General features: G+C 42.3%; 1 protein-coding gene across 1 annotated transcript in view; it reads right to left on the bottom strand.

Annotated features, from left to right (window-relative positions):
- CNTNAP4 (contactin associated protein family member 4) overlaps positions 1–25,319 on the bottom strand; it is a 377,413-nt gene that overhangs the window by 73,507 nt on the left and 278,587 nt on the right. The window contains exon 13 of the mRNA XM_088470185.1: positions 7,706–7,903. Within this exon, the coding sequence (XP_088326311.1) occupies positions 7,706–7,903 (198 nt within the window). The remainder of the gene's footprint in view (positions 1–7,705; positions 7,904–25,319) is intronic.

Below are 25,319 nucleotides of genomic sequence, written 5' to 3'. Positions count from 1 at the left end.
TGTTTTATTGAGAAGAAATAAAAGTTATATTTGAATTGAATCTAGTGCACCACAAAAAAAGACAACTCCTGTCTGTTTTTTGAATATGAATGTTTTAATAATTACAATCTTTTAAATCTATTAAGAGTGCCCCCAAAAAGGAGTCTTCTTCTTACCTCTATGTCCAGGGGCGTATCTATAATGGCCATTTTCCCGGTGACCTGTGCATAAACTATAGACTCAGTGCACACTCTAGTTCCCAGAGTCTATAACTTCGGTGCTAGCCACGCACAGCTCAGTGCGCTGCTGGCTGCCAGGCGTAGAGGAGAGAGCCCATGTCGGAGACTGCACATGGCCCCCCTCCTCTCTAAAAATGCCCCTGTCTATGTCTGTCTGTTTTTACCTAGTTTTGTTCTATTAATGTTGTTTCCAATTGTAAAGCGCAACGGAATATGCTGTGCTATATAAGAAACTGTTAATAAATAAATAAATAATAAAATAAATAAATACTCTAGACTCTCGAAGAGAACACCTAGGTTCAGGGAATATAAATAGTAAGCTCCATTGAGGACTGATGTGTACTGTATGGCCAAATAGTTTCTCTAATGCATTGCGGAATAGGTTTGCCCTGTGTAGAAAAAAAGTGGTTATATATACAGGTTGAGTCTCCCATATCCAAAATGCTTGGGACCAGGGGTATTTTGGATATCGGAATATTCCGTATTTTGGAATAATTGCAAACCATATTAAAATGTCTTAGGTATAGGGCCCAAATCTAAACACTGAGTGCATTTATGATTTATATACACCTTATACACACAGCCTGAAGGTTATATTATACAATATTTTTAATAATTTTGTGGCTCAAACAAAGTTTGTGTACATACATGAAATTTATTTATGTCATATAGACCTTATACACACAGCCTATAGGTCAATTTATATTTTATTTTTTAATAATTTTGTGCCTTAAACAAAGTTTGTGTTCATCAAACCATCAAAAATCTAAGTTTTCACTATCTCTGTCATGCTAAAAATATTCCGTACTTTGGAATATTCCGTATTTCGGAATATATAGATATGGGATACTCAACCTGTATATATATATATATATATATATATATATATATATATATATATATATAATTGTATTGTGCATGTAAAGATGATTAAAATGAAATATTGTAATGTTTGTTTTAGATGTTTCTATATATATATATATATATATAAAACACGGTGAATAGGGCGGCACTCCACGGATTCAATGCAGACACAATATAGTTGCAATCAACGTTTCAGATGTTAAATCTTACATCTTTCATCTTTCGTCAGGAGTGTGTATATATATATAAAATACAATAAATGACAAAGGTGCCACCTAGTGCAAAGATGTGCAAATGCCACCAATGTGAATTAAATGTACCTTATAAGTAATCCTGTACCATATGGACAAAATAATTGGGCTTATCTCAAAGTTTTAAATAGGTCCACACAAAGCCATCCACATTACGATTTTTTTTCATGGTTTAATAGAACTCCAAAGAATACATACAAGAAAAAACAAACATACATAGTGCAAGATGGGTTTTACAAAAGTAGCAGCACAATTAGGTATAAAATTGCTTGTACAATAATTTTGAGAAAATAATAGCTTATTTGAAGAAGATTAGATCAGCAGATATACCTAGATAAGCTATTATTGTCTCTAAATTATTGTGCAAGCAATTTTCTTGTATGTATTCTTTGGAGTTCTATTAAATCCATGAAAAAAAATCGTAATGTGGATGACTTCATGTGGTCCTATTTAAAACTTTGAGATAAGCCGAATTACTTTATCCATATGGTACTGGTTCACTTACAAGTTACATTTAATTCATATTGGTGGCATTTGCACTTGCTTGCACTAGGAGGTGCCTTTGTCATTTATTGTATTTCAGATTGGACAAGGTGGTGTGGATCCTGATAAGGAGCTTGGCCGTCCTACACTTGGATATTCCTGAGCACCTACAGAATACATTGTTTAGACTTTGTTGAAATAAACACTTTTTTTTGGGATATTTTTAACTTTTTTTTTAAGTCACTGTATTTTTTTTGTATACATTTTTCAGTGCTAATTGTTATATATATATATATATATATATATATATATATATATATACAATGTATATATTTAAAAGTACTGTGTGGGTAAAGTTTATTTTAATAAAATATTTAAATGTTTGTTTTAGATGTTTCTATGTGGATGGTGATGAAGTCTCAGTTATATAAGGGTTTAAGGATTTTACAGTTGCATCACAAAATGTCACAGTGTTGTGTAAGTTCTGTTCCCTTAATATTAACACTGTGCTGCTAAAACTAACAAAACTAAGTGCTAAGTGCTAGGTTTAGTCACTTCTGCAAATGAGCAGTGAGAGGCTGGAGGGAAGGGGAGGTTGTTACTGTACGTGCTGATTACTCTTATTTGCATCTCAATATACATCATAAAAGGCTCTCTATTCACAGCTAAATGCATTGGGTAGAGGACTGGCTGTTATATTACAGCTTGTATGGACTGTGAATTCCAACACTACAAAATCTACTTCTTCTATGTAAATCGATCATGGTTTGGTATAATGTTACAGCAGTCTCAAGAGAAAGTTCATTAAAATGAATGTGTCTGTAATTTTGTTAATTCACAGGCCATTTGTACTGTCATATATTATTTACTGTTTAAAATGCCCATTATTGAATTACATGTGAGTCATAACTTCATATGATAAAATGGTTACATTCTATTTGAAATTAATTCTTAATACATATAATTCTCTGTATTCTCTCAATAAGAGGAAAACGTAATGAATGTATCTGTCATAGTATAATTAGGCTCATAAATTCTCCTTTTAAAGAATCTAATAGTTCACATGTGCATGTAAGTATATAAACTACATAAATAGAATTGCAGTTAACATTATCTATAACTAACAATTATATTCCACTAAAGAAATTCAATTTCTACATTTTTAAAAAATGCCACAAATTATAAGAACTGCAAATTCTCCATAAACTATTCACTAGTAAAGTCTCCAGTTTTTACTGAAAGATCAATTAATGTAATTAACTTTAGTTTTTACATAGAGCTACAGTATAGATTTAGGATAACAACTGGCCAGCTATTGGTTTATTCATTTGTGGGGGCACTCTGTTACCAGGGCCGGATTTTCCATTATGTGAACTAGGTGCCCGCCTAGGGCATGTTGGGTCCCAAGGGGCCTGTGGCCGGGCCCCACGAAATCAGACCCTGGAGAAAACCTACTGCTCTGCACACACACACACACACACACAGGCACCATGTTCTGGGCTGGGCCCTGCTATGCCGGGGACAGGAGGAGGCGGAGTTGCAGCCCATCAGCTGGGAGCCTGGGGAATGTTGTTATTACCCAGCCAGGAGCTCTGATACTAGTACATCGCTAACAGGGTTAATGAAACCTGGCAATTAGTAGCTTCCCGAAGTGAGTTTATTTTCTGTAGAAGGAGACCAGTGTCAGCGTGGCTCACTTCCTGCTCCTCGGTCCTCACCACCAGTCAGCTGAGCTCCACCTCCGTGATTTATGCAGTGTGAGCTGCATCATGCGCTGATCTAGCCTGCGATGCGTTAGCCTGGTCGACACTGGTCTCCTTCATATACAAGATAAACTAGTTTTGGACAGCTATTAATTGCCAGGGTTCATCAGATCCCCAGCCTCCAGCAGTCCTCAGTGGTTCCTGACTCCCTAGCAGTGTCACACAGAGTGGAGCCAGCACATCCCCTAGCAGTTTGTCTATCCCCTTCAAACAAACCCCTCCTCTATTGCAGTCATCCCCCACCCCGCGCACAGAGTAGCTAGCCCCCTTCGACCAACCACCCACCTGCGTCTCTGTAGCTAGTCATCTCACCCCGCCCCCTCTTCCCGCAGTCACACAGGATCCTTCCCAATGCAGGCTTGCAGCCCTAACCCCTCCCCCTCCCCTCACTGTGTGTGTGGGAACCGCGGGTGACTTCCACTCACCTGAATCACCAAGGGTATGCAGCAACATGACACAGCACAGACAGAAAAGAGAGAAATGGCATATGGGTAAGTTAAACTGAAAATGATTTTTTATAGTGTTAAATTAAATGACATAGCCCTCTCTGCCTGTTTATTAATTATGGCAGCTACATCTGTATATATATATATATATATATATATATATATATACATATATATTTATATATATATATATATGTGTGTGTATGTACACATATATGCAGTATATGTGTATATATATATATATATATATATATATATAGACATATGTGTATGTGTGTGTGTGTATATATATATATATATATACAGTCAGGTGCATAAATATTGGGACAGAATTTTCATATTTTGGCCTCTATTCACCACCACAGTGGCTTTGAAATTAAACAAACAAGATGTGCTTTAACTGCTGACTTTCAGATTTAATTTGAGGGTAATTACATCAAAATCAGGTAAACGGTGTAGGAATTACAACAGTTTCTATATGGGCCTCCCACTTTTTAAGGGGCCAAAAGTAATGGGACAAACTAAACAATCCTAAATCTAACTTTCACTTTTCAAAACTTTGTTGCAATCCTTTGCAGGCAATTACAGCCTGAAGTCTGGAATGCATAGACATCACCAGACGCTGGGTTTCATCCTTCATTCTTGCTTGTTCTTGGGGCATTTTCCCTTCAGTTTTGTCTTCATGAAGTGAAATGCATGCTCAATTGCATTCAGGTCAGGGTATTGACTTGGCCATTGTATAACATTCCATTTATTAGTCTTAAAAAAACTCTTTGATTGCTTTTGCAGTATGCTTCGGGTCATTGTCCATCTGCACTATGAAGCGCCGTCCAATGAGTTCTGAAACATTTGACTGAATATGAGCATATAATATTGCCCGAAACACTTCAGAATTCATTCTGCTGATTTTGTCAGTAGTCACATCATCAATAAATACAAGGGAACCAGTTCCATTGGCAGCCATACATGCCCATGCCATGACACTACCACCACCATGCTTCACTGATGAGGTGGTATGTTTTGGCTCATGAGCAGTTCCTTTCCTTCTCCATACTCTTCTCTTCCCATCATTCTGGTACAAGTTGATCTTTGTCTCATCTGTCCATAGGATGTTGTTCCAGAACTGTAATGGCTTTTTAAGATGTTGTTTGGCAAACTCTAATCTCGTCTTCCTGTTTTTGAGGCTCACCAATGGTTTACATCTTGTGGTGAACCCTCTATATTCACTCTTGTGTAGTCTTCTCTTGATTGTTGACTTTGACACATATACACCTACCTCCTGGAGAGTGTTCTTGATTTGGCCAACTGTTGTGAAGGGGTTTTTCTTCACCAGGGAAATAATTCTTCTGTCATTCTCCACAGTTGTTTTCCATGGTCTTCCGGGTCTTTTGGTGTTGCTGAGCTCTCTGGTGCGTTCTTTCTTTTTAAGAATGTTCCAAACAGTTGATTTGGCCACACCTAATGTTTTTGCTATCTCTCTGATGGGTTTGTTTTGATTTTTCAGCCTAATGATGGCTTGCTTCACTGATAGTGATAGCTCTTTGGATCTCATATTGAGAGTCGACAGCAACTGATTCCAAATGCAAATGTCACACCTTGAATCAACTCCAGACCTTTTACCTGCTTAATTGATAATGAAATAATGAGGGAATAGCCCACACCTGTCCATGAAATAGCTTTTGAGTTGACAGTCCCATTACTTTTGGCCCCTTAAAAAGTGGGAGGCACATATAGAAACCGTTGTAATTCCTACACCGTTCACCTGATTTGGATGTAATTACCCTCAAATTAAATCTGAAAGTCTGCAGTTAAAGCACATCTTGTTTGTTTAATTTCAAAGCCATTGTGGTGGTGAATAGAGACCAAAATATGAAAATTCTGTCAATGTCCCAATATTTATGCACCTGACTGTATATATATATATATATATATATTCTCCGGGTCACCAGTTATTGTGTAGATGTTTATTTTATTTTCTGTTCCCCCACCTTCTCCCATCTCCCTTTGTCCCCCCCTTTTCCTCCGATCTCACCCTATTTCCCCCCTTACCTCCCATTTCCCTCTGTTCTTTCCCATGTTTTCTCCTGTGACATTCTCACTGGGGTCTTCTTGTAACAGCCCTCAATTTGTGTTATGGAGGTGTGCACATGCACTCTGAAAGAGCATCAATCGTCGTTGTTCTGGAGGCGCATCTCCCTTCAGATCAGGTCCGGCGCTAGGTGCCTCAGCACCCAGCACCGTCCCGTATTTCTCCTCGCCCAGCCATAAATTTTTCTCTACTGCCAGAGGGTAGGGATATCCTCCTCACAGACCCAGCACCCCTGTGTGGCCGCACAGACCGAACATGCCTGGAGCTCCAGCGACACCTAATATATGTACAAGCTTGTTTGAGGCAGGGGGGCCCCAAACCGACATTTTGCATAGGGCCCCATGAGGTCTAAATCCAGCTCTATCTGTTACCCGGTCTATGCTCGTTGGATTAGGCTGGAGCTATTGTGCGCATGCACACACAAACCCCTCACACCCAGTGCTCTGACCTTTAGGCGTTCATTCGAAGAATCTGTGACCTACTGTAGGTTATATAAGTACTTAAGAATCTTGTCTGGCAATTGAAATGTGCACCATTTATCATTTATAATGCACTGCATTGTTTTATTGAATATGCACTTAATGATCACTCCTATAGATACACAGTTCAGACAACATTTAATTTGCATACAGTCTGCAATAGGACAAGTTATTTTGCATTAGGTGTATTACACAGTAAGGGTTTGCCATACATGTTATTCATTACTAAATATTTGTATATGTTGTACAGTATATTGAATGCAAATAGGCAGCTGAGGGAATTTATTTATACATTTGTGTATCCTGCTTACAGATGTGTCCACTTACATCTTTGCTGATCATGCTATAAAGGTGCGCACACATCAATATATGCTGCATATGCTACGGTACGCTATGGCGCACACTGCAATCACACAATGCAATCCTAAGGGGTCGCGGGAGCGCATAACCATTCGCTGATGTGTGTTGCGAGCAGCAAGGATGTAACTGGGCATATATGTATTTTATGACAATTTTGTCAAATTTTAAATAAATTTATGTGACTGCAAAAAATGTTGTAATTTTTATTTATGGATATTTATATGTTGAGTCCATTTGTATTTCCATTGAGAAAGAGTTCCTTTACCTCTTTTACCATTCTAAAAATTATATGTTATTGGATTTGGTTTATACAAGTAGTGAAGGCATTACTATCAGTATTTTCATTTATTGCATAGGGCCCATTATTTATTGAACCATCTATTTTAAGCAATATTACTGAAATGTTTATAGCAATACTTTTAGATAAAATAGAAATTTGTATTTAAATATCAACTTCTCCAGGCAACGAGCTGTTAATTTGGCCCCATGTTCCGCTTGCAAAAGATTGGAAAAAGAGCTTCTTGCTTTCATATTTATTCTTCGCATAAAGAATAAACCTTTTGGTACTGCAGTACTGAGTAGGATAGATCTGTACGCATTCACCTTCAATTATACTGCCGAGTTAAGTAAGTTCCTCTAAATAAATATTGATACTTTCAGAACCCATGAAACTGCAATATTTGTAAAATAAAATCATCAAAAACCATATTACTGTAAGCAGCAGCAAACAAAATGATTATACTGTAACTTACTTTGCTTATGCTGAATTCGAGACTTTTTACAGTGGTAAGCAATTTCCTGTTTGCAGTGCATGGAATTGTTAATTGTAGCCTGGAGCTGCTCCATGTCAGCAGAGTACTTGAAATTCATTGTATGGGGGTTCTCCTGACTAGAGCTCTTCACCTTGTTCAGATCTGTGTTGTTGTGATGTAATATACTTATCGCTGTGTCTAGTTAAATTAGAAGAGCACAGAAAAAGTTACATAAAGCGTAACCAAACATATAGTTGTTTCCTGCAACTGTTTTATTGATTTATGAAATAATGAACCATATTCTAATGACATAGCTCCATTGAGACTATGACTAAAGTATATAATGAACAACAGGAACCAACTAAACCACATAGTATGCATAATAACACTTCAAAGCAGTATTTCCACAGCACCCCTAGGCCAAAAGTGCCAAAAGATTTTATTCTAATATGAGAATAAAATCTGAAGAAAAATATAAAATTAAGCAAATTGTGCTTACCTGTCTCCTTGGGTTCAGATATATGGTGGTAGACAGGGTTGCACTTCTGTTTGTCCACATTTTTATGATTGCCAGCTGCCAGCAATGATTTTCAGGGCAGATGAAGTCCCCCTCCAATAAAATTGACACCCCGCCACTGTGCCCCTTAGTGCCCCTCAAATATGCCTCACAGTGCTCCGCCTATATACCACACTGTGCCCCCCAATATGCCACAAAATACTTCCCCTATATGCAGGGCCGCCATCATGGAGGGACTGTCGGGACTGGAGTCCCGGGCCCGGACACTTAGCTGAAGGGGGGGGGGCCGCTCCTATCCCTGTAGTTTCTAAAAAAAATGTATAGAGCGCAGCAGCACTGCTGCTGCTGGCTCCAGTAGATAAGACTGAGCCGGCGGGCACCTACCACCTGATCACCTGGCCACCTGTGGCTCGCAGCTGTCAGTGACAGCCTGAGCCGAAGCTTCCTCCCTGTGCGCTCCAGTCCCGACCAGAGTCGTGCATGTGACTTTGTGACGTCACACGTGCGTGCGGATGATGTCAGATAGGCGGAGACTGGAGGAGTCTGTAGAGAGGAGCCGCCGGGACAATCGCACCAACATAGAAAAATAAAAAAGTATGTTTGCACACAGTGCATATATGGCTTTATAATTTATGGGGGTGGTCACTGTTGGGTGCTATAATAAGTATAAATATAAAGGATGGGGACCTGTTTCAATCAGTGAGGGATGAGGAAAGTCATTGTCAGTGCCTGTCACCCCCTCACTGATTGTAGCAGGTCCACATCCCTTATATTTATTATTACACCCATAGGCTAGTGTCCTGTTGATTATATATCAGTGTGCCACTAATATATAATCAACAGGTCACTGACTGATGGGATTAATAATAAATATAAGGGATGTGGACATGCTACAATAAGTGAATGGTTTGGCGGGGGTGTTTGGGGGGTGCTTCCACAAATATCAGTCATAAAAAATGTGTGTGTGAGTGAAGTCAATGTTGCAGGCACGGGCTCCCCTTCCTCAAATCTTGAGGAAATGTTGACTAATAAAGCACAGCTTCACCCTGTTACAGTCTGTGAGTGCCGCCTTTACACCTTCTTTATAATGGGGATGCTGTTCTCCTGCAGGGTCCAGTGGAGTGCCAGATTCATTGTCTGCTACTATATATCAGTTATTTATTTAGCGCACACATATTCCACAGTGCCTTACATAGAATATTTGACCATGCACATCGGTCCCTGTTCCTGTGGAGCTTACACTCTATATTCCTTACCATCTTTACGCACATACATTTATTTTTTGTCAAGATCTAATTAACCTACTAGTATATTTTTTATTTGTGGGAGGAAACTGGAGTACCCAGAGAACAAGCACTGGGAGAACATACAAACTCCACACAGTTAGTGTCGTGGTGGTAATCGAATTCAAGACTTCAGTGTAGTGAGGCAGTAATGCTAACCATTACACCATCCACGCTGCATGGGTGGTGCAATATGTATCTAATTTGGGGGGAGCCATGCCATGTTTTGTTACCTGTCCATATCGTGTTGATTATTTTCATTTAAATACCCCCTCTATGTGCTAAAGAAAACTCGAAGGGACAGCAATAGCAATAACTACTATTCTTGCAAGTTAGATCCTGGCAACATTGGAAGAATCTTTCACATTTGTGAAAGACTCTTGTGGGGGAATTTGACACTGCAAATGTAACATGCCCCTACATGTTGGCCACACTTCAAATTCAGTACAGGGAATGAGGGACACCAAAACATACCCTTGCTCCAGGCACCATGGCACCTAGCTACACCTCTGCTAGGACCCACCGTGGCTCTAACAGTCCAGGTCCGTCCGGCAACGACTGCACATGTATGAGGGAGGGGAGGGAAGGTAGGTGGACACATAAGGGGGCTGGCTGGACAAATAAGGGGGCCTGGCTTGACACACAGATAAGGGGTCCTTGCTGGACACACAGAAGGGGGTCTGGCTGGACACATAAGGGGGGCAGGCTAGACAAATAAGGGGGGCAGGCTAGACACATAAGGGGGGCTGGCCGGACGCACATAAGAGAGGCTGACCGGACGCACATAAGGGGGGCTGGTTGGACAGACAAGGGGGGGCTGGCTGGACACAGGACAGGCTTAATATTTTTTGGCCCAAATTTTTTTGGTAGCAATAAGGTAGCGGGGGAAGAGGGGGGGGCCTGCCGATATTGTCAGTCCTGGGCCCCACAATTTCTGATGGCAGCCCTGCCTATATGCCACACTGTGCCCCCAATATGCTCCACAGTGTTCCCACTATATGCCATACTGTGCCACCAAATATGCCCCACAGTGCTCCTCCTATATGGCACACAGTGCCACCAAATATGCCCCACAGCACCATATGCCACACCATGACCCCTAAATATGCCATTAAGTGCTCCCCTTATATGCCACACTGTTCCCCCAATATGCTCCACAGTACTCCCTCTATATGCCACATTGTGCCCCAATATACTCCACAGTGCCCCCCCTGTATGGTATACACAGTGCCCCCTCAGGGCCCCTGATTACTTACCTCCCATGGCCAGCTTCCGTTCCAGCTCCAACAGCTCTGTGTTCTTCATGAACAGTGCATACAACACAAAGGCCCTCCCGAGTCCCCTCATCAGTGCCATGGATGTGATGTGTCATGTTATGCTGATCAGGGAATTCATGAGCCACTCTGCACTCAGCTGTATGTAGCACTGACTGTGCATGCAGAACACAGAGCTGTGACAGCCCCTGTCTCTGAACAGGTGCCCTGGGCACCTGTTCCTGGCAACTGCAGGGTAAAAATGAATCTGGGAGCCTCTATCACTGCATCCCCCCTTAATCTGGCCCTGATGATTTTGTCTATCAAACTGAGTGTAAATAATTTGATATGGTCCTGGACCACTAACCTGTGGCTCCCCTGCAAGTGACACCCAGTTTGGGAATCACTGCTTCAAACAACAAAACATTCACTCACTTACATTCAAGTTCAGGTGAGGTATTTTTGAAACACTGATCTTTTCTTGTTGGTTTTAAATATAGGAAATGGTACTTGAGAGTTATTTAAATAGAAAATAGCTCTTGAATAAAGAATAATAAACATTTGGCAAAATCTACCTAGGAATCAAAATTAAACAACGAGACAAACAAAAAAAAATTCACTATGTTGATTAATTCTGATAATGGAATTTTACACTTCATGTTTTACCTTCAAGATTGCACCCATTTATTTAACAAAGTGATGGAACTGCTAAAGTATCTAAAAGGAGGCAATTCGTTTTTGACCCTAGAATAACAACATCTTATACAACAATATCCTCGAGATGCTAGGGGTAAATTTACTAAGAATCACGTTTGGTCGAGATTTCATTTTCGGGCATATTTGAGCAGTTTTCCAAAAATGGAGATTTACTAATGCTAAGTATGGGTGAACAAACACAAATATGTCAGCAAAACATGACCGAACACTGAAATACTACTGTATACACCATCAAACCAATTGGAAGTACTTTCAATAGAAAATTAGAAAAAAATGCAAGATGCAAGTTTACCAAGAATCGTGTTTGCAAACATGCCAATAAATGGGGTAAACTCGGGTCAAAACAGACTTTGCAAATGTTTGCAGAAGCCTGCACAAATCAGTATGATCTATGAAGTGCATCTCTGTGTGTAAATGTACAAAAAGAGTTAAAATTCTTGAAAATAATGTACACGCTCCCTCCCTCCAAAAGCATAACTAGCACCAGGCTCTTTGAGCCAACCCTAGTACTAAAAATATGGGGAAAAACATGTGTAGGGGTCCCCCGTATTGTAACCACTTGACTGACATGGTCGCATCAGATGTGACCACACCAGGCTGGGCTTTCCCTGACATGGTCGCATCTGATGCGACCAGTCAGAAACATCCTGTGGGCGGCTATTGGATGATAATCAGCAGATATTGCTGCCCCCTGGTGGCTGCAGAGATAAGCAGCCACCAGTGACTGTCAGTGTCTGGCCCCTCATTCTGTGATCACCTGGCGGCTGAAGAGAGAAGCAGCCACTGCGACCTTCGGTGTCGGTCCCCCCTGCCCTGTGAGATTACCTGGTGGCTGCTTCTCTCTGCAACCGCCAGGACCGTCAGCACAACCTCCTGCCCCTGTGAAATTACCTTGAGGCTGCTTCTCTCTGCAGCTGCTGGGAACTTCAGTGCCAGCCCCCTCCCTCACCTTTGTGATGACTGCATCTCCTCTCTGAAGCGGAGAGGATGTCAGTGCCCACCCCCAGTCTAGGGATGGCCATCAATAGTTAAACATCGATTGTTTACTACCACTGGCCGATGGTTTTGCCATCAGTGGCAGAGATACAATGGTTTTCTGCCATCGATGGCAAAGTGGACCTTGATGGGTTTTTTTTCCTGCTCCTGGTCCGCTTAGCTCTGCCCTGTGATCTTTATTGGCCCATGGCCCACCATGCACTGGGCAGCGGTGACCATTGAGAGGCACATACCATTGATGGTTTACCATAGATGGTTATTTGTATAATCGATGGTTAACACAGATGGCACTATCGATGGTGACCACTTATGAAAAACCACCAATGTTCATCCCTACCCCCCTCTCTGATATTACAGTATACTAAGAATGTCCATCAACCATCAATAGTTAGCCCAACCTTTGAGAGTTTTGTTGATTGGAGGTTGCAGAGGGAAAGTGAGGAGTGTTTTTAGTGGTGTAAGAAAGTTTTTGGCTATTGGAATACTGGTATGTGGAAATTGTTGTGTGCTTATTTATGGTCTTGTCATATATCTGTTTGTCTAATTTTTCTGTCTTTTTTGATTGTGTTTTTTTTCTTTTGTCCTGTCAGTGTGTTTTGTGTGTGTGTGGCATGTGTGTGGGTAGTTGGAGAGGAGGTTTGTTTTAGTTTGTCTCTTTTTCTGTGTTTTTGCATTTGTATAGGGAAGGGGAAAGGATTATGTCCAGGCCAGAGGTGAGGCAGGGAGAGAGGACCTTATTCAGAGTCGGTCGCAAGCGCCGATGTGCTCGTAACCCGACTAAATGGTTAGTCCTGTGCATGCGCAGCGGCCACACTGCGCGTGCCCAAGCCCCAGAGCGACAGAGAAACTCCGGAGATCGCTACCAAAGGGGTGGCTGTCGATGTTGATCGACAGCTTGCCCCATTTGGTAGGCGGGCCAGGAGGGGTGGTTTCCAAAATGGAGACGTTCCTTAACGAACGCCTACCATTTTGTGGGCAGCCGCACTGACATCATCAGTGATGTCAGTGGGGAGCTTCTTGCTCCATCAGAGCAGAAAGCTCCCCGGGGCTCATGAGTGCCCAGACCCAACCTTAGGGTCTGGTCGTAAGCCCTGATGGTCGTGATGGTGATCACCATCACGACCATCAACCTGGTCAGTCATTATGCTGTGGGTGTTAACCCACAGCTTAGCGATCAACAAGGAGGCGGTCATTCAGGATGCAAGCGGCCGCCCTGATTCAGGGCGACCGCTTGTAACTAATGACCACCTCTGAATGAGGTCCAGATTGAGGTGGAGGAGTTTGCATCTCAAGAGGCCCTATAGAGCAGTACAGGGAGCAGTGATAAGGCACCCAGGCAGAGGGGCAAGACCAAGATGGGGCGCATTGTGAATTTTTCTGTGGAATAGAACAAGGCCTTTGTGCAGGAGATCATGAAATCCCAGCCACATGCACTGAATACCAATGGTAGTATATATTGACATTTTTGCATCACACAAATCAATCCAGCTGATTTAGCACTTTTAAAAAACATCATTATTGTTTTCCCACTAATTGCAACTTGAAACACCTGTTAACACATGCAAACACATCCAAACTCAGGCAAACACTCACCTCAGGAGGTCGTCTATTTGAAAAGTTTATTTTGATGAGTTTGGTAATTTCTCATTCGAGTTTCAAAACTCGTATCTTGGTAAATTTGCGAGTTATATGGTTTCCTATGGAAAGTACTTGCTAGTTTGGCCGATGGTGTATTTGGTCGTGTGTTGTAAACTCATGCAAATTTTGATGTCTGTTTCCTGCAAGTTCACATGTGTTTGCCCTTAACAAATTTGCAAGTTGGAATAAAACAGGCTAAACTCGCGTGAGATTGCAAATTTGCCCAAACATGATTCTTAGTAAATTTTCCCCTAAGTTTTTGAAAGCCTAATCCAGCACACCAACATACAATATCATGCAAAAAAAAACATGGGCTGAAGCGCAAGAGGGAGAGCATGTTTGGATGAAGCAACTAATTCACTGATGCTAAAAGTGCTGTGAAAGGTCATCGTAAAAGCAAAACTAATGTACAAAACCTTGACTGAAGAACATACGGAATGATCAGCTAATAGTAGACAAAGTAACAAACCACAAATAAAACCATATGGCAACAATCTTTCAACATGGGGCTACTCTTTCCCATTCTTTAATGTTTTTTTTTTTATAAAAAAACATTAGTAATATTGTTCTGTCTATACAAATGCAAGAAAAAAAATATGCTAGCAAATCTATGTGACACAAAAGCCCTAGACTAGACTTGTCTGCTGCAAGAGAACACATGAAAAATAATATAAGTTGGTACTTAGATTTACCTATTGGACAGCATTCATTTTTTAATGAAGGAATGCACTCTAGCAAGTGCAGAATCAAAAACATGTATAGCTCATGCAGTAAACTTCCTTTGAAATCACATTGTTGATAGAGTCTGGGTGATTCACCCGGTGAATAAAAAAGATTTGGATCAATCAATAACTGACAATCAGCTTCTTGGGAACCACACTATGCAGAGAAAGAACAAGGTTAGACAAAAGTTTTGTCAGCAAATGGCCCCAACCATGCTCCCCAAATGGAAATCTTTGTCCTTCACAATATCAACCACTGACCACAAGTCGTTTGCAAAAGGCAATTGAACAAAGTGAAAAGCCAGAAGTGGAAATCCCTCAAAAATACTGTGACTTGAAAATTCAGCCTCCTCGTGCAAAGGGTACCAGTATCCAACCATAATTTGTACCTGTCATGTTACCAGGAAACTGCTCCTTATTTAGATACCCCACACCCAGATTGTGTGGAGACCAGAGCAGCAGGAGCAGGAGATGTGGTTTCTCTGCATACCCAGGGGCAAACATATAAAAGGTGAGAAACACTACAATGCAAATCAAGTGGTCAAAAACAATACAGTGCACCTAGATTACACATGCCACTATGGAAATCATAACAATGGCTCTTAGGTGTATTATCCATGGAGGCATAATGAGGAAAGGAAGAGGAGGCAACCAAAATACTTCATAACTAAACCATTCTGCTTCCAATTAAATTCCTGATTGTACTGATGCCAAGAAGCACCCCAAGATTATGTAAAACTTAATCAGTTGCTAGAGGATTTATATGCTTCCTCCACAATGCCTCATTTTAACTTTACAGCTTCCTAAGCCTTTTTAGATATTGATGTAAGGGCATAAACATCTAAATATTTGCCTATTTGAAATCCTTATAGCTCAAAGACAACCTCAGTATTCAACACTGTATCAGAACCATCTTCAAGACCAGTCAAAAACATATAATCATTAAGATCATCTAAAGGCAATAGGAGTAATGCACAAGATGTCAGCAGATGTGGGAATGGCATCCATCAGCCAATTCACAAAACTGTCATCTAAAAAAAGAAAAGGGAGAAACACCACAAAGCAGAATACTGAAAAGACACAGAAGGAGCAGAAATAACAAGTCAAAAACTAAGATCACAAACCTACCTGAGCTGTTGGACTGGAGGCCTGCATGGTGGTATCCAAGCCCAGCAAATCCAAAGCCCCTAATTTATCTTTTACAGGGAGCTGCTGCATCAAAACAGACATCAAAGCGCCAACAACCTACACCAGCAGTCACCAACCTGTTGCTCGTAAGTGACTGGTGGCTCGCAGCCGCAATCTGGGTAACTTGCTTTACGGCAATGGCGGAAGCAGTGGGGTAGCTTGCCTTATGGCTCTAACCTGACGGCGTGCAAGCCGCGCATAGGACATGCCTGTCACATGGCACAGAGGCTGTCACTGCATGACAGACACTGCTAGCAGGTTCACTGCTTACCATGTTAAGAGAAGCATTGACAAGGCACTGTTTGGTAGGAGTGTGTGACCAGGTGGGAGTGTGGGACCAGGCCATGAAACTCTGGGCCTGATTCAGAGCCGAACGCTCTGACCAGAGCGCTCAATCTGAATCAGGGCCCTCCTCCCTCAACTTGGTAACTGCCACCAGCAGAAAGAGAATATGCAGCGGATAACCCCTGCTGCATTAATACCTTAGGACACTCACTGCCAGAGACTGGTATGCCTAACGACAATTAAAACCTAACTTTTATTGTTGGTACTAACTGTCAAATTCACAGATCATTTGCTTCATTTGAAGCTAATTATTATTGTTTTTTGCTATTATATTCTGCTCAATTCTAAGTTTAACCATTGTTATCTATATTGTTTTCTCTATTATTTTCTATGTGATAACATATTTTAAAAGAAAAAATAAATCTCTGATTTTTATACATTTCATTTGTATAAGTTGTCTGTTCAGTGCCCAGATCGCTACAGTATATAAAACAATTTTGTCCACCGCTTCATTTTGGGTTAAAGGGAAACCCTAATAGTGACCAAAGGCAGCAGAACTAATTCACTTTGCGCTAAGGAGCCCACCAATCTAACCACTTTTATATTTCTTTTATGCCCTATACAGCGAGACAGGTTTATGGCTGACTCAGGAAGACAGACCTTTCTATAACCTCTCTTGCCCATCTCAAAAGGCTTGTCATCTTTCCACACACAAAGGAGATGCTACATACAAATGTACAAGGGAAAATTACATGTCTTTACCAACACAATATTATGTGCAGTTATGCCCATTCTGATGTGAAATTAGCTTTTCTGCTACAAGGCGCTGATTGGTTGGTCATTTATCACTTTCCCCTTTATCACTTCCCAGATTTCATACATCTGTCCCACAGTGCTGCTGGTTTCTGAAGCCCACTTCCAGTGGGCTGAACTTGAGTCATAATGCATTTTTGCCCTGTGTTTATTAATGCCAATATAAGCATTAGAACACCACAATCTCTGGATTACCTAATGCCTGGAGTTCATATTTATTTCTTCAGGGCAGGGTTGTTCTCTAGTGATCATGCATTATCGCCAGAGAATAACTTCACTTGGTTTACATATTTTGAAAAAGGAGATGTTCCCTCCTTCAAAATGGACACACATGTTTGTGTGTACAGTACATAAGTGAGTGCATGTATGTTTAATAAACTTATACTGTCACGGTGTATGTATCCTGTGTTTTTTTTAAACATTTTTTTAAAGGTGAACTACAGGTACTAGTTGGCCCTTAATGCCCTGCATGCTGGTACTTGTGGTTCTCCAAGTACCAGCATGCGGGGCAGGTTTGCTGGGACCTGCAGTTCTACTTGCAAAAACAATATTTGCTATTATTTATTTACACCACACCACACAATCAACCCACCAACCACCGCTAGCAGGGGTAGCTGGGATAGCCCTGGGATAGCAGCCTGCGCCTGGGGTGCCCTGTAGAGGGGGACCCCTTTATTGGGTAACCAGCTCTTTAGGGATCCCCAGCCTGGGCTGACTAGCAGTCAGGGCTGATGCTGCGGTTGGGGAGCCCAGTGAAAGGGCTCCCCTGGCTGTGGCATCAGCACCCCGCTAGAAAAAGTTTGGTGCTGGTTCTGGAAGATACAGGGGAACCCTACTAATTATTTTCCCCTGTATATCCAGAACCAGGACCGGATCAGAGCCCAGTGATGGTTGCGCAGAATATTGGGGACCCCTACGTTGTTTGTCCCCATATTTTGAAAACCAGGGCTGGTTCAGACTAGCCCAGTGTTGGTTGTGCTTTAGTACAGGGGACCCCTAAAGTCATCTGTCCTCTGTATTTAAGCACACCCAGCACTGGGTCACTAATGCCCGGGGCTGGTTGCTCTTTTTTGGGAGGGGGCACGCCATTTCATTCTTTTTTTTTACACAGGTTTTTTTTTTACCACGGCAACACAGACAGGTCTCATGGACCCATCAGTGCTCTGTGTCAATGACACAGATGCAAGTAGCATGGATCTCCTGGTCCGTGCATGCATCTGTATACACAGCAGCACAGATGGGTCTCACTGACCCATCCGTGCTCTGTGTCAATCATGTAGCACGGATCTCCCAGGTCCATGCTACATGCAAATGAGCACCATAATGCTGATTGGCTGAGAGCCATGACAGACAGCTCTGTCAGCCAATTGGCGTTTTGCCCATTGAGGGCAAAGGCATTCTTAAAAAATGCTAGCTCGAGGCAAAACCTCAAGATCTGACACAGTGGATCGAGAGGTTTTGCCTCAATTAGGGATCCAGGGCAGGAAGAAAGATCTGAGGGGCGCCTCGGACCCCCCCCTTGATCCCCAAAATTCGGGTGGGTTTGGATCTCAGGGAACCGGACCCGCTCATCCCTAATAATAACCAGAATAGTTTATTTGATTGCAGACAAGGAAGTCGGGCCTATGTTATAATTTCCAGAACAATAGAGCTAACATTTTGACACATTTAAAACATTCCAAAATATTTTTTTAGTAGATTTGGAGAGATCTGGTATTGGTCTGTGGAGCAGTGAGCATATTAAAAAAGTTGATATTTGGATAATCATGATAAGATAGATAAGGTGATGCACCTTCCTCCATAAGAGAACTAATTTGGACATGACCTGAGTAAACAGGACAGTACTCAACCTCTTCAGTATTGGAGGAAAGGAACACTTTGTGCAGATTCTAATGAGAGATAAAATATCAGCGTTGAAAATATGTATAGAGGCCCTGATTCAGAGCCAGACGCTCTTTGAGAGCGCTCGCTCTGAATCAGGGCGTTTTTTTTTTAAGGAGCCGGCCTCCTGGCCTCTCGCTAAGCTGTGGGTGACCACCCACAGCTTCTACGAGTGGCCAGGTGATGGTCGCGACCATCGCGACTATTGGGGCTTGCAACAAGACCCTTGTGGTAGGGTCTCGTTCCCGCAAGCCCCAGTGAGCTTCCTGCTCTAAATAGAGCAGGAAGCTCACCACTGGTGATGTCAGTGGTGCCTCCCACAAACGGCAGGTGTTCCTTCAGAAACGCCTCCGTTTGTGTAGCCACCCCCCCCTGCCTGCCTCCAAAACGGGGCGAGCTGTCAATCACAATCGACAGCTGCCCCATTTTGGTGCGAGACCCATAGCGACAGAGCGCCCGTCGCTGGCCAGGTCTCGCGCATGCGCACGCCGGAGGTGGCGCATGTGCAGGGGGTAAACATTTACCTGCTTGCGAGCACATAGCACTTGTGAGCAGGTCTGAATCAGCCCCAGAGTTCCTTCCTCCAGTATCAAGGATAACTGTATACACATTCCCAGGCAATGTAATTACAGTACTTAGGGGATAATACTTTTAGATAACAATAGATTATATTTTGCAGAGATTAAGCATGTAGCCAAGAAATACATGCAGCTTAAAAACCCCAGTGTTGAGCACTGTCCAGAGGATCAAAATTTGTAATGGAGCTGTAACAGTGGTGATTGACAATCCTGTGAGTTGACAGCAGTAGATGGTGACACTGCATCACTTTCACATGAACACCAATGTCAATGGTGTGGGTGGGGGGATGGTCGGCTTTCCAGGGCTGGGTCTGTTTATCTCTATATACAGTATATCTGACTCAGGGTCTGCCAGAGCCTAGAGTTGGATAAAGGATTTGGGGGTCAATGGAGAACTTAAAAAGAGGGGCCCCAATAGTCTAAATGTATATGTAAACAGGGAAACTGTCACGACCAGGGGTGACAGGCTGCTGAGATCGCGGCGCTTACCGCTCCGGGCGCTGTGGCATGGTGTTTCCAGCAGAGGTGCAGGTTCCTGGAGAATAGCGCTGGGTGCTGTGAGTCTCCGCAGACCAAGGGCTTCCATTTGGAGGCAGGTGAGAGGGGCTGAGACTGGCAGAGCTTCCATGCTGTGACCACTGGGTGCAGCCATCTTGGATTTGGGTCACATGTCGTTTCTGGCCAATCAGGTTTAGTTTGGGCTGGGGAGGCTAGCAACCAATCCTGCACTACCTGAGGGTACTAAAGGGCTGTCAAGAGGCTCTTTAGTTGCCAGTGCAACGTCTATCACAGCGTATGCTGTGAGCTAGTTCTCTGTGCTCCTTTGCTCATTTAAAGTGTCAGTACCAGTGTGTTTCTGCAGACTCCCCTCTCAGCCTTGGTGCAGTTTGCTCCTGTTACTACCTGTCTCCTGATCCCGTCTACCTGCTATACCCAGCCTACCCCGGGTCTCTAAGTTCCGCCAGTGTCTCGCAGCCTGGTTCTGATCCCGTCACGTGCCACTGCTTCATGAGTCATACTCCCCTAAGGCCGGCTGCCTTCAAGTACCAGCAAACAAGTCCTCATTCCTCATCCGACTCCACTCCGGGTCCAAGCGCACGCCAAGACGTGACAGAAACATGTTAAAAAAATATATCGTTTTCCAGGTTTTGCAGAACTTCAAGTACTGTTGTGATACTTTTTTAAATAGGCTGCCCCATAAAAAATTATCATATTACAGCAAGCAGAGGCACAAATGTTGAAGTGGACAGTGACCCACAAGGGGAGGGCTACAGAGGTAATTATGAGTAGACAGGGGGAGTGGGAATTACACATAAAAACTTTTACACAGAGAGACTAACATAAAAATAGAGACAGATACACAGAGGAGGGGTACAGACAAAAAGAGATAGTAACAGAAAACCCTCTTGGTTCCTTTGACATACAGTAGCAAATTACTTTCCACTGAAAAGAAGCACTTAGCCCTTAATCTCAATATCTGTCCCACTGAACAAATTTCTGTTTATTGCCTTCTGCTGTCACATATTCTAGCACACATGTGATATGGGGAAAAAGTTACCCTTGAGCCACCCTGCCTGAGGCTTACACTTGCCAAAGACTGCCATGGAGACTGGGTGATAAACCTCCTCTTATCAGTCTCCCTCTGGCATCCGGATGCTACCAGGCCCTGGACATTACCCTGACTGATTATCAAGACCACCTTGCCTCATCTGTTGCCTGACCTCCTACTACTCACACTGTCCAGGGGTTGCTCCTGCTAGGAGCTGCATCAGTGACCAGGTGAGCACCTGCTTTTCTCCCTGGTCACCTTGCCATCTGCCACCTTGCCACCCACATTGACATTCTTCAAACTGCTACAACATGTCTAGCTTACATTGTTGTTTACCAGCATATCTGCTCTCTACTGTTGCCACCCAGCTTTCTATACCATTATTTTTGATTTCTAGAGAGATCAACCTTGTTGTTCACCAGTGTGTCTAGCCACTGTTGTTGTTTATCAGAAAGCCCAGCCTCTATTGCTGTTTATATCCACTGCTCCTCCTGCCTTTTCATACTGCAAAAGTCTTATTCTGTGAGGTGCAAGGATCTCTTCTCCACATCAAATATTCACCAATTTCACAATTGTCCAAAGCACAGTCTCCACCAAGTTCTGCCAACACTGAAGTCAGTAACTCCGAAATCCTTTAGTGCCTTAAGACTCTTCCAACCATATCTGACATCTAGCAACTCAAAACTTGATTAGAGGAAAGATTTGGGTCCAGCCTTGACTTCCTGCAGACAAATATTGCTCACATTTCTGGGCTGATTGAGAGTCTAGAGGAGACCAAGGAAATGACTAATGGAGTTCTACAGGGTCTTTGTTCATTGGTGGATTGCCAATCCTTGGAGCTGCACTCCTTCCAGACTCAGCTTAATGATTTGTATAACAGCAGACATCATAACAATGTTAAGAATTTCCCCAAAATGGCACCGTGGATGTTCTGACCAAAATCGTCAACAAAATCCTGTCCAATTACCTAGATACTCAGACCCTGTTCAAGAGAGCCCATCCATATCCCACTCCAATATTTCATTGTGAGAGAGGATATTCTTAACAACACCCGTCATTTGGCCTCCATAGAATTTGAGGGCAGAAAAAATAAGATATTCCAAGACCTTTAGCAATCAAGGCATAAACCTCTTTTGAATGAACTGTGTAAAATTTCTTGTACCGATGTTACCCTTAGAGCTGATGGACATTTGCTTTTCTTTCAACATCCAGATGGTGACCCTTTATGACTGGTCTGCCTTCCATTCCCAGATAGACTCCCCCTTTCCAGGTCCAAATGTGCTAGGAAAAATTACAGGCCTCTGGCTTCTTGGTTTCGATCCAAGGAGCATGGCTGACTTGTTTCCAACTACTTGAGCCAAGTTACCTTTCTCCTTGCTATACTTTACTCATACTGATATGTTGCTCTTATTGAGGTGCACTGGTGGACCCTGTCTATCATACCATGGTGGTTATTGTTTATTTTATTTAGCTGTTTTCAATCTACATGCTTTATGCAGCTTGTTATTTGTTTATGATGTTAGGTTTCAATTAAATACCTAAATGTTGATACTTGGGCAATTCTTCTGTCAGGATGTCCTTGCCGCTTATGCTTGCCGTCCTGCTCAGCTTGGCCACATTTGTTAGTTATATTTCAGTATATTATATTATACTTCTTTATATTGGATTCAGTTTGTGATGTTTATTCGTATGCTCTGTATGTTTGTTGTTTTCCCTCTTCCTTCCAGAAGACCTCCTCCCTTTGCTGCTGTTTTCATACTGTTCACCTCTGATTTTTCTTTTGCCTTCTACCCATGATGTTTTAAAAATATTTACTGTAAATGTGAAAGTGCTCTCAATCCCTGCACTACTTTCACTCAGAAAAAAACTCATTTATGGACTCTGCCTCTAAATATACTACTCCCACTATCCCACTGCCATTTCTAGCAAAAATAGTGAAGCAAAATCATAGAGGGAGTCACTATTTTATTTGTTTGTAGAATACACCTCTCAGATCTGTCCACCACCCAACTGAACAAGCAGAATGGTCTCTTGGTCCACTGTAAAATAATTGTGCAGGACTTTACATTGGTATCCTTTAATAACCCCAATGTAGGCCATCCTGTCCTCATTACTCGAGATTTAGACCATCTGGTGGAGCCTCAGAGGGGCATAAAAATGTTGAGGGGTGATTCACACTTCCTTTCATATTCATTGTAAGGTGAGATGCACATTCCTAAACCATTAGCTGATTGACCCATGGCACCTCTACCACCACCACCTCGGCTAGGATTTTACCTTTTTCTACCACCCCAACCAATTATATAGCAAAATAGACTATTTTTTAATACATGATAGCTTTCTACTTCCTAACCCTAACCCTCCCTTTGGGTTGCCTAACCCTAACCTCCCCACTAGAGCCTAACCCTAACCTCCCCCCAGGGGTGCCTAAACCTAACCCCCCTCCCTGCACCCTAAACCTATCCCTCCTGGGGGTGCCCAACCCCAACCTCCCCCCAGGGGTGCCTAACTCTAACCCCCCATGGCTAAGAGGATGTGTGCCCCAAACTTACCTCATATGGGCCCACGTCATTCTGGATTCCAGCATCGGGATTATGATAGGCGTTGGTATCTCGACACCTATCACAAATCCCTAGCCGGCATTCTGCCTTCGGGATTGTGACCGGTGGTCACATAACTACATACCGCTCACAGAGACACATTATAAATTATCTCACAGTGGTAATGTTGTATGAGCATTAAGCATATTGTTTCCATGTGTTCCTAATGTCTTTTGGCACTTTCTTATACATTTGGTGGACCTGTCCTGGGATTGCAGCATTTAAGCAACAGGTAATCTCCATTTCCAAGATAAATTCTCTCCCAGACATCCCTATTGATTTCCAATTCTCACTTTTCAATTACTCCCTGTTGCCTATCGATATAAAAAATCACCAATGAACACTTAAACAATGCCACTAAGGCAGTGATCCCTGAACACTGGAAATCCCCTTCAGCCCCCTCTGTTAAGTAGAGGTTTCACTTCATTTATCAATTTATGGACATGGAGACATTACTCTTTCTGTTTTACACAGACACTCTGAAATTATCTCTACCTGGTTTTATTGGGTAGAGTTTAAAGACTCCCATAAATACAACATGATACTTGCCACCACAAAGGCTCCTCCCCTCATCTATCCTTCCCCTTTTCCTCCCTTGTCTGTAGTACCCTGTTTGTTCCATGTTTCTTATCAGTTTTGTGATCTGTTTCTGTACTTTGAAAATGTACCTACTTTAGGTATTCTTTGAGATGATTGTTGCATTTGTGCAACTTTTTGTATGCTTTAGGGTACTTAATAATAATTGATTGCAAAAAAAAGAATTGGAAATAAATAACACTGGTAGGGCAAATAATATTAGAGTCAAGATCAATTTGATTTTTGTTTTTTTCTGCTTGCAATACATTAAAGACCTAGGGGTAAATTTATTAAGTTTCCAGTTTGGTCGAGTTAGCATTCTCTGGAGAGTTTAGTCATTTTTTCCCACTTGCAAATTTACTAATTTCAAACTCGGGAGAGAAATCTCCTTGCTACAGGAAAAGTCTGGAGAGTTAGCAAACTCTCTTCACTTCACCATTGGCCAAACTTGAGTAACTTTTCACTAGTGAAGATAGGATTTGGGCATTTACCAAGATGAGAGTTTCAAAATTCTCATGAAAATGGTCAAAACTCCTGTCCAAATTTGGGAAATCAATTCACCTGCCTGTGAGCTGCGAGTTCTGCAGAACATACACAGATCAGTGTGATCCATGTATGTTTCTGCCTGTAAATAGTCAAAAAAGAGTGAAATGTTTAAAAAAAACTATGTAGGTTCCCCCCCAAAAGCATAACCAGAACCAGTCCTGGTCCCTAAAAATATGGGGATAAAAATTAATAGGGTTCCCATATATTTTAGAAACCAGCACCTGGCTGCTGATCCTGTCCTGTTTTAAAAATAGGGGGAAAAAATGTGTAGGGGCCCCCTATATTTAAAACCAGCACCAGGCTCAAATCTGGCTGGGGTGTAATGCGGCAGCCATTGGACCCTATCACCGGGTCTCCCAACCAAATCATTCACACCCAAAGCCAGTCAGCCCAAGCCTGGGATCTCATGGGGGTGGGGACCCTCCTAATAAATGGGTACCCCTCTCTCAACATCCCAGGCTTAGTCTGAAAC

This window comes from Taudactylus pleione, unplaced genomic scaffold, assembly GCF_031769625.1.
Source record: "Taudactylus pleione unplaced genomic scaffold, aTauple2 ptg000095l, whole genome shotgun sequence".
NCBI lineage: Eukaryota > Metazoa > Chordata > Amphibia > Anura > Myobatrachidae > Taudactylus > Taudactylus pleione.
Note: the sequence above shows the minus strand (reverse complement) of the source record. Positions and strands in the feature narration are given on the sequence as shown.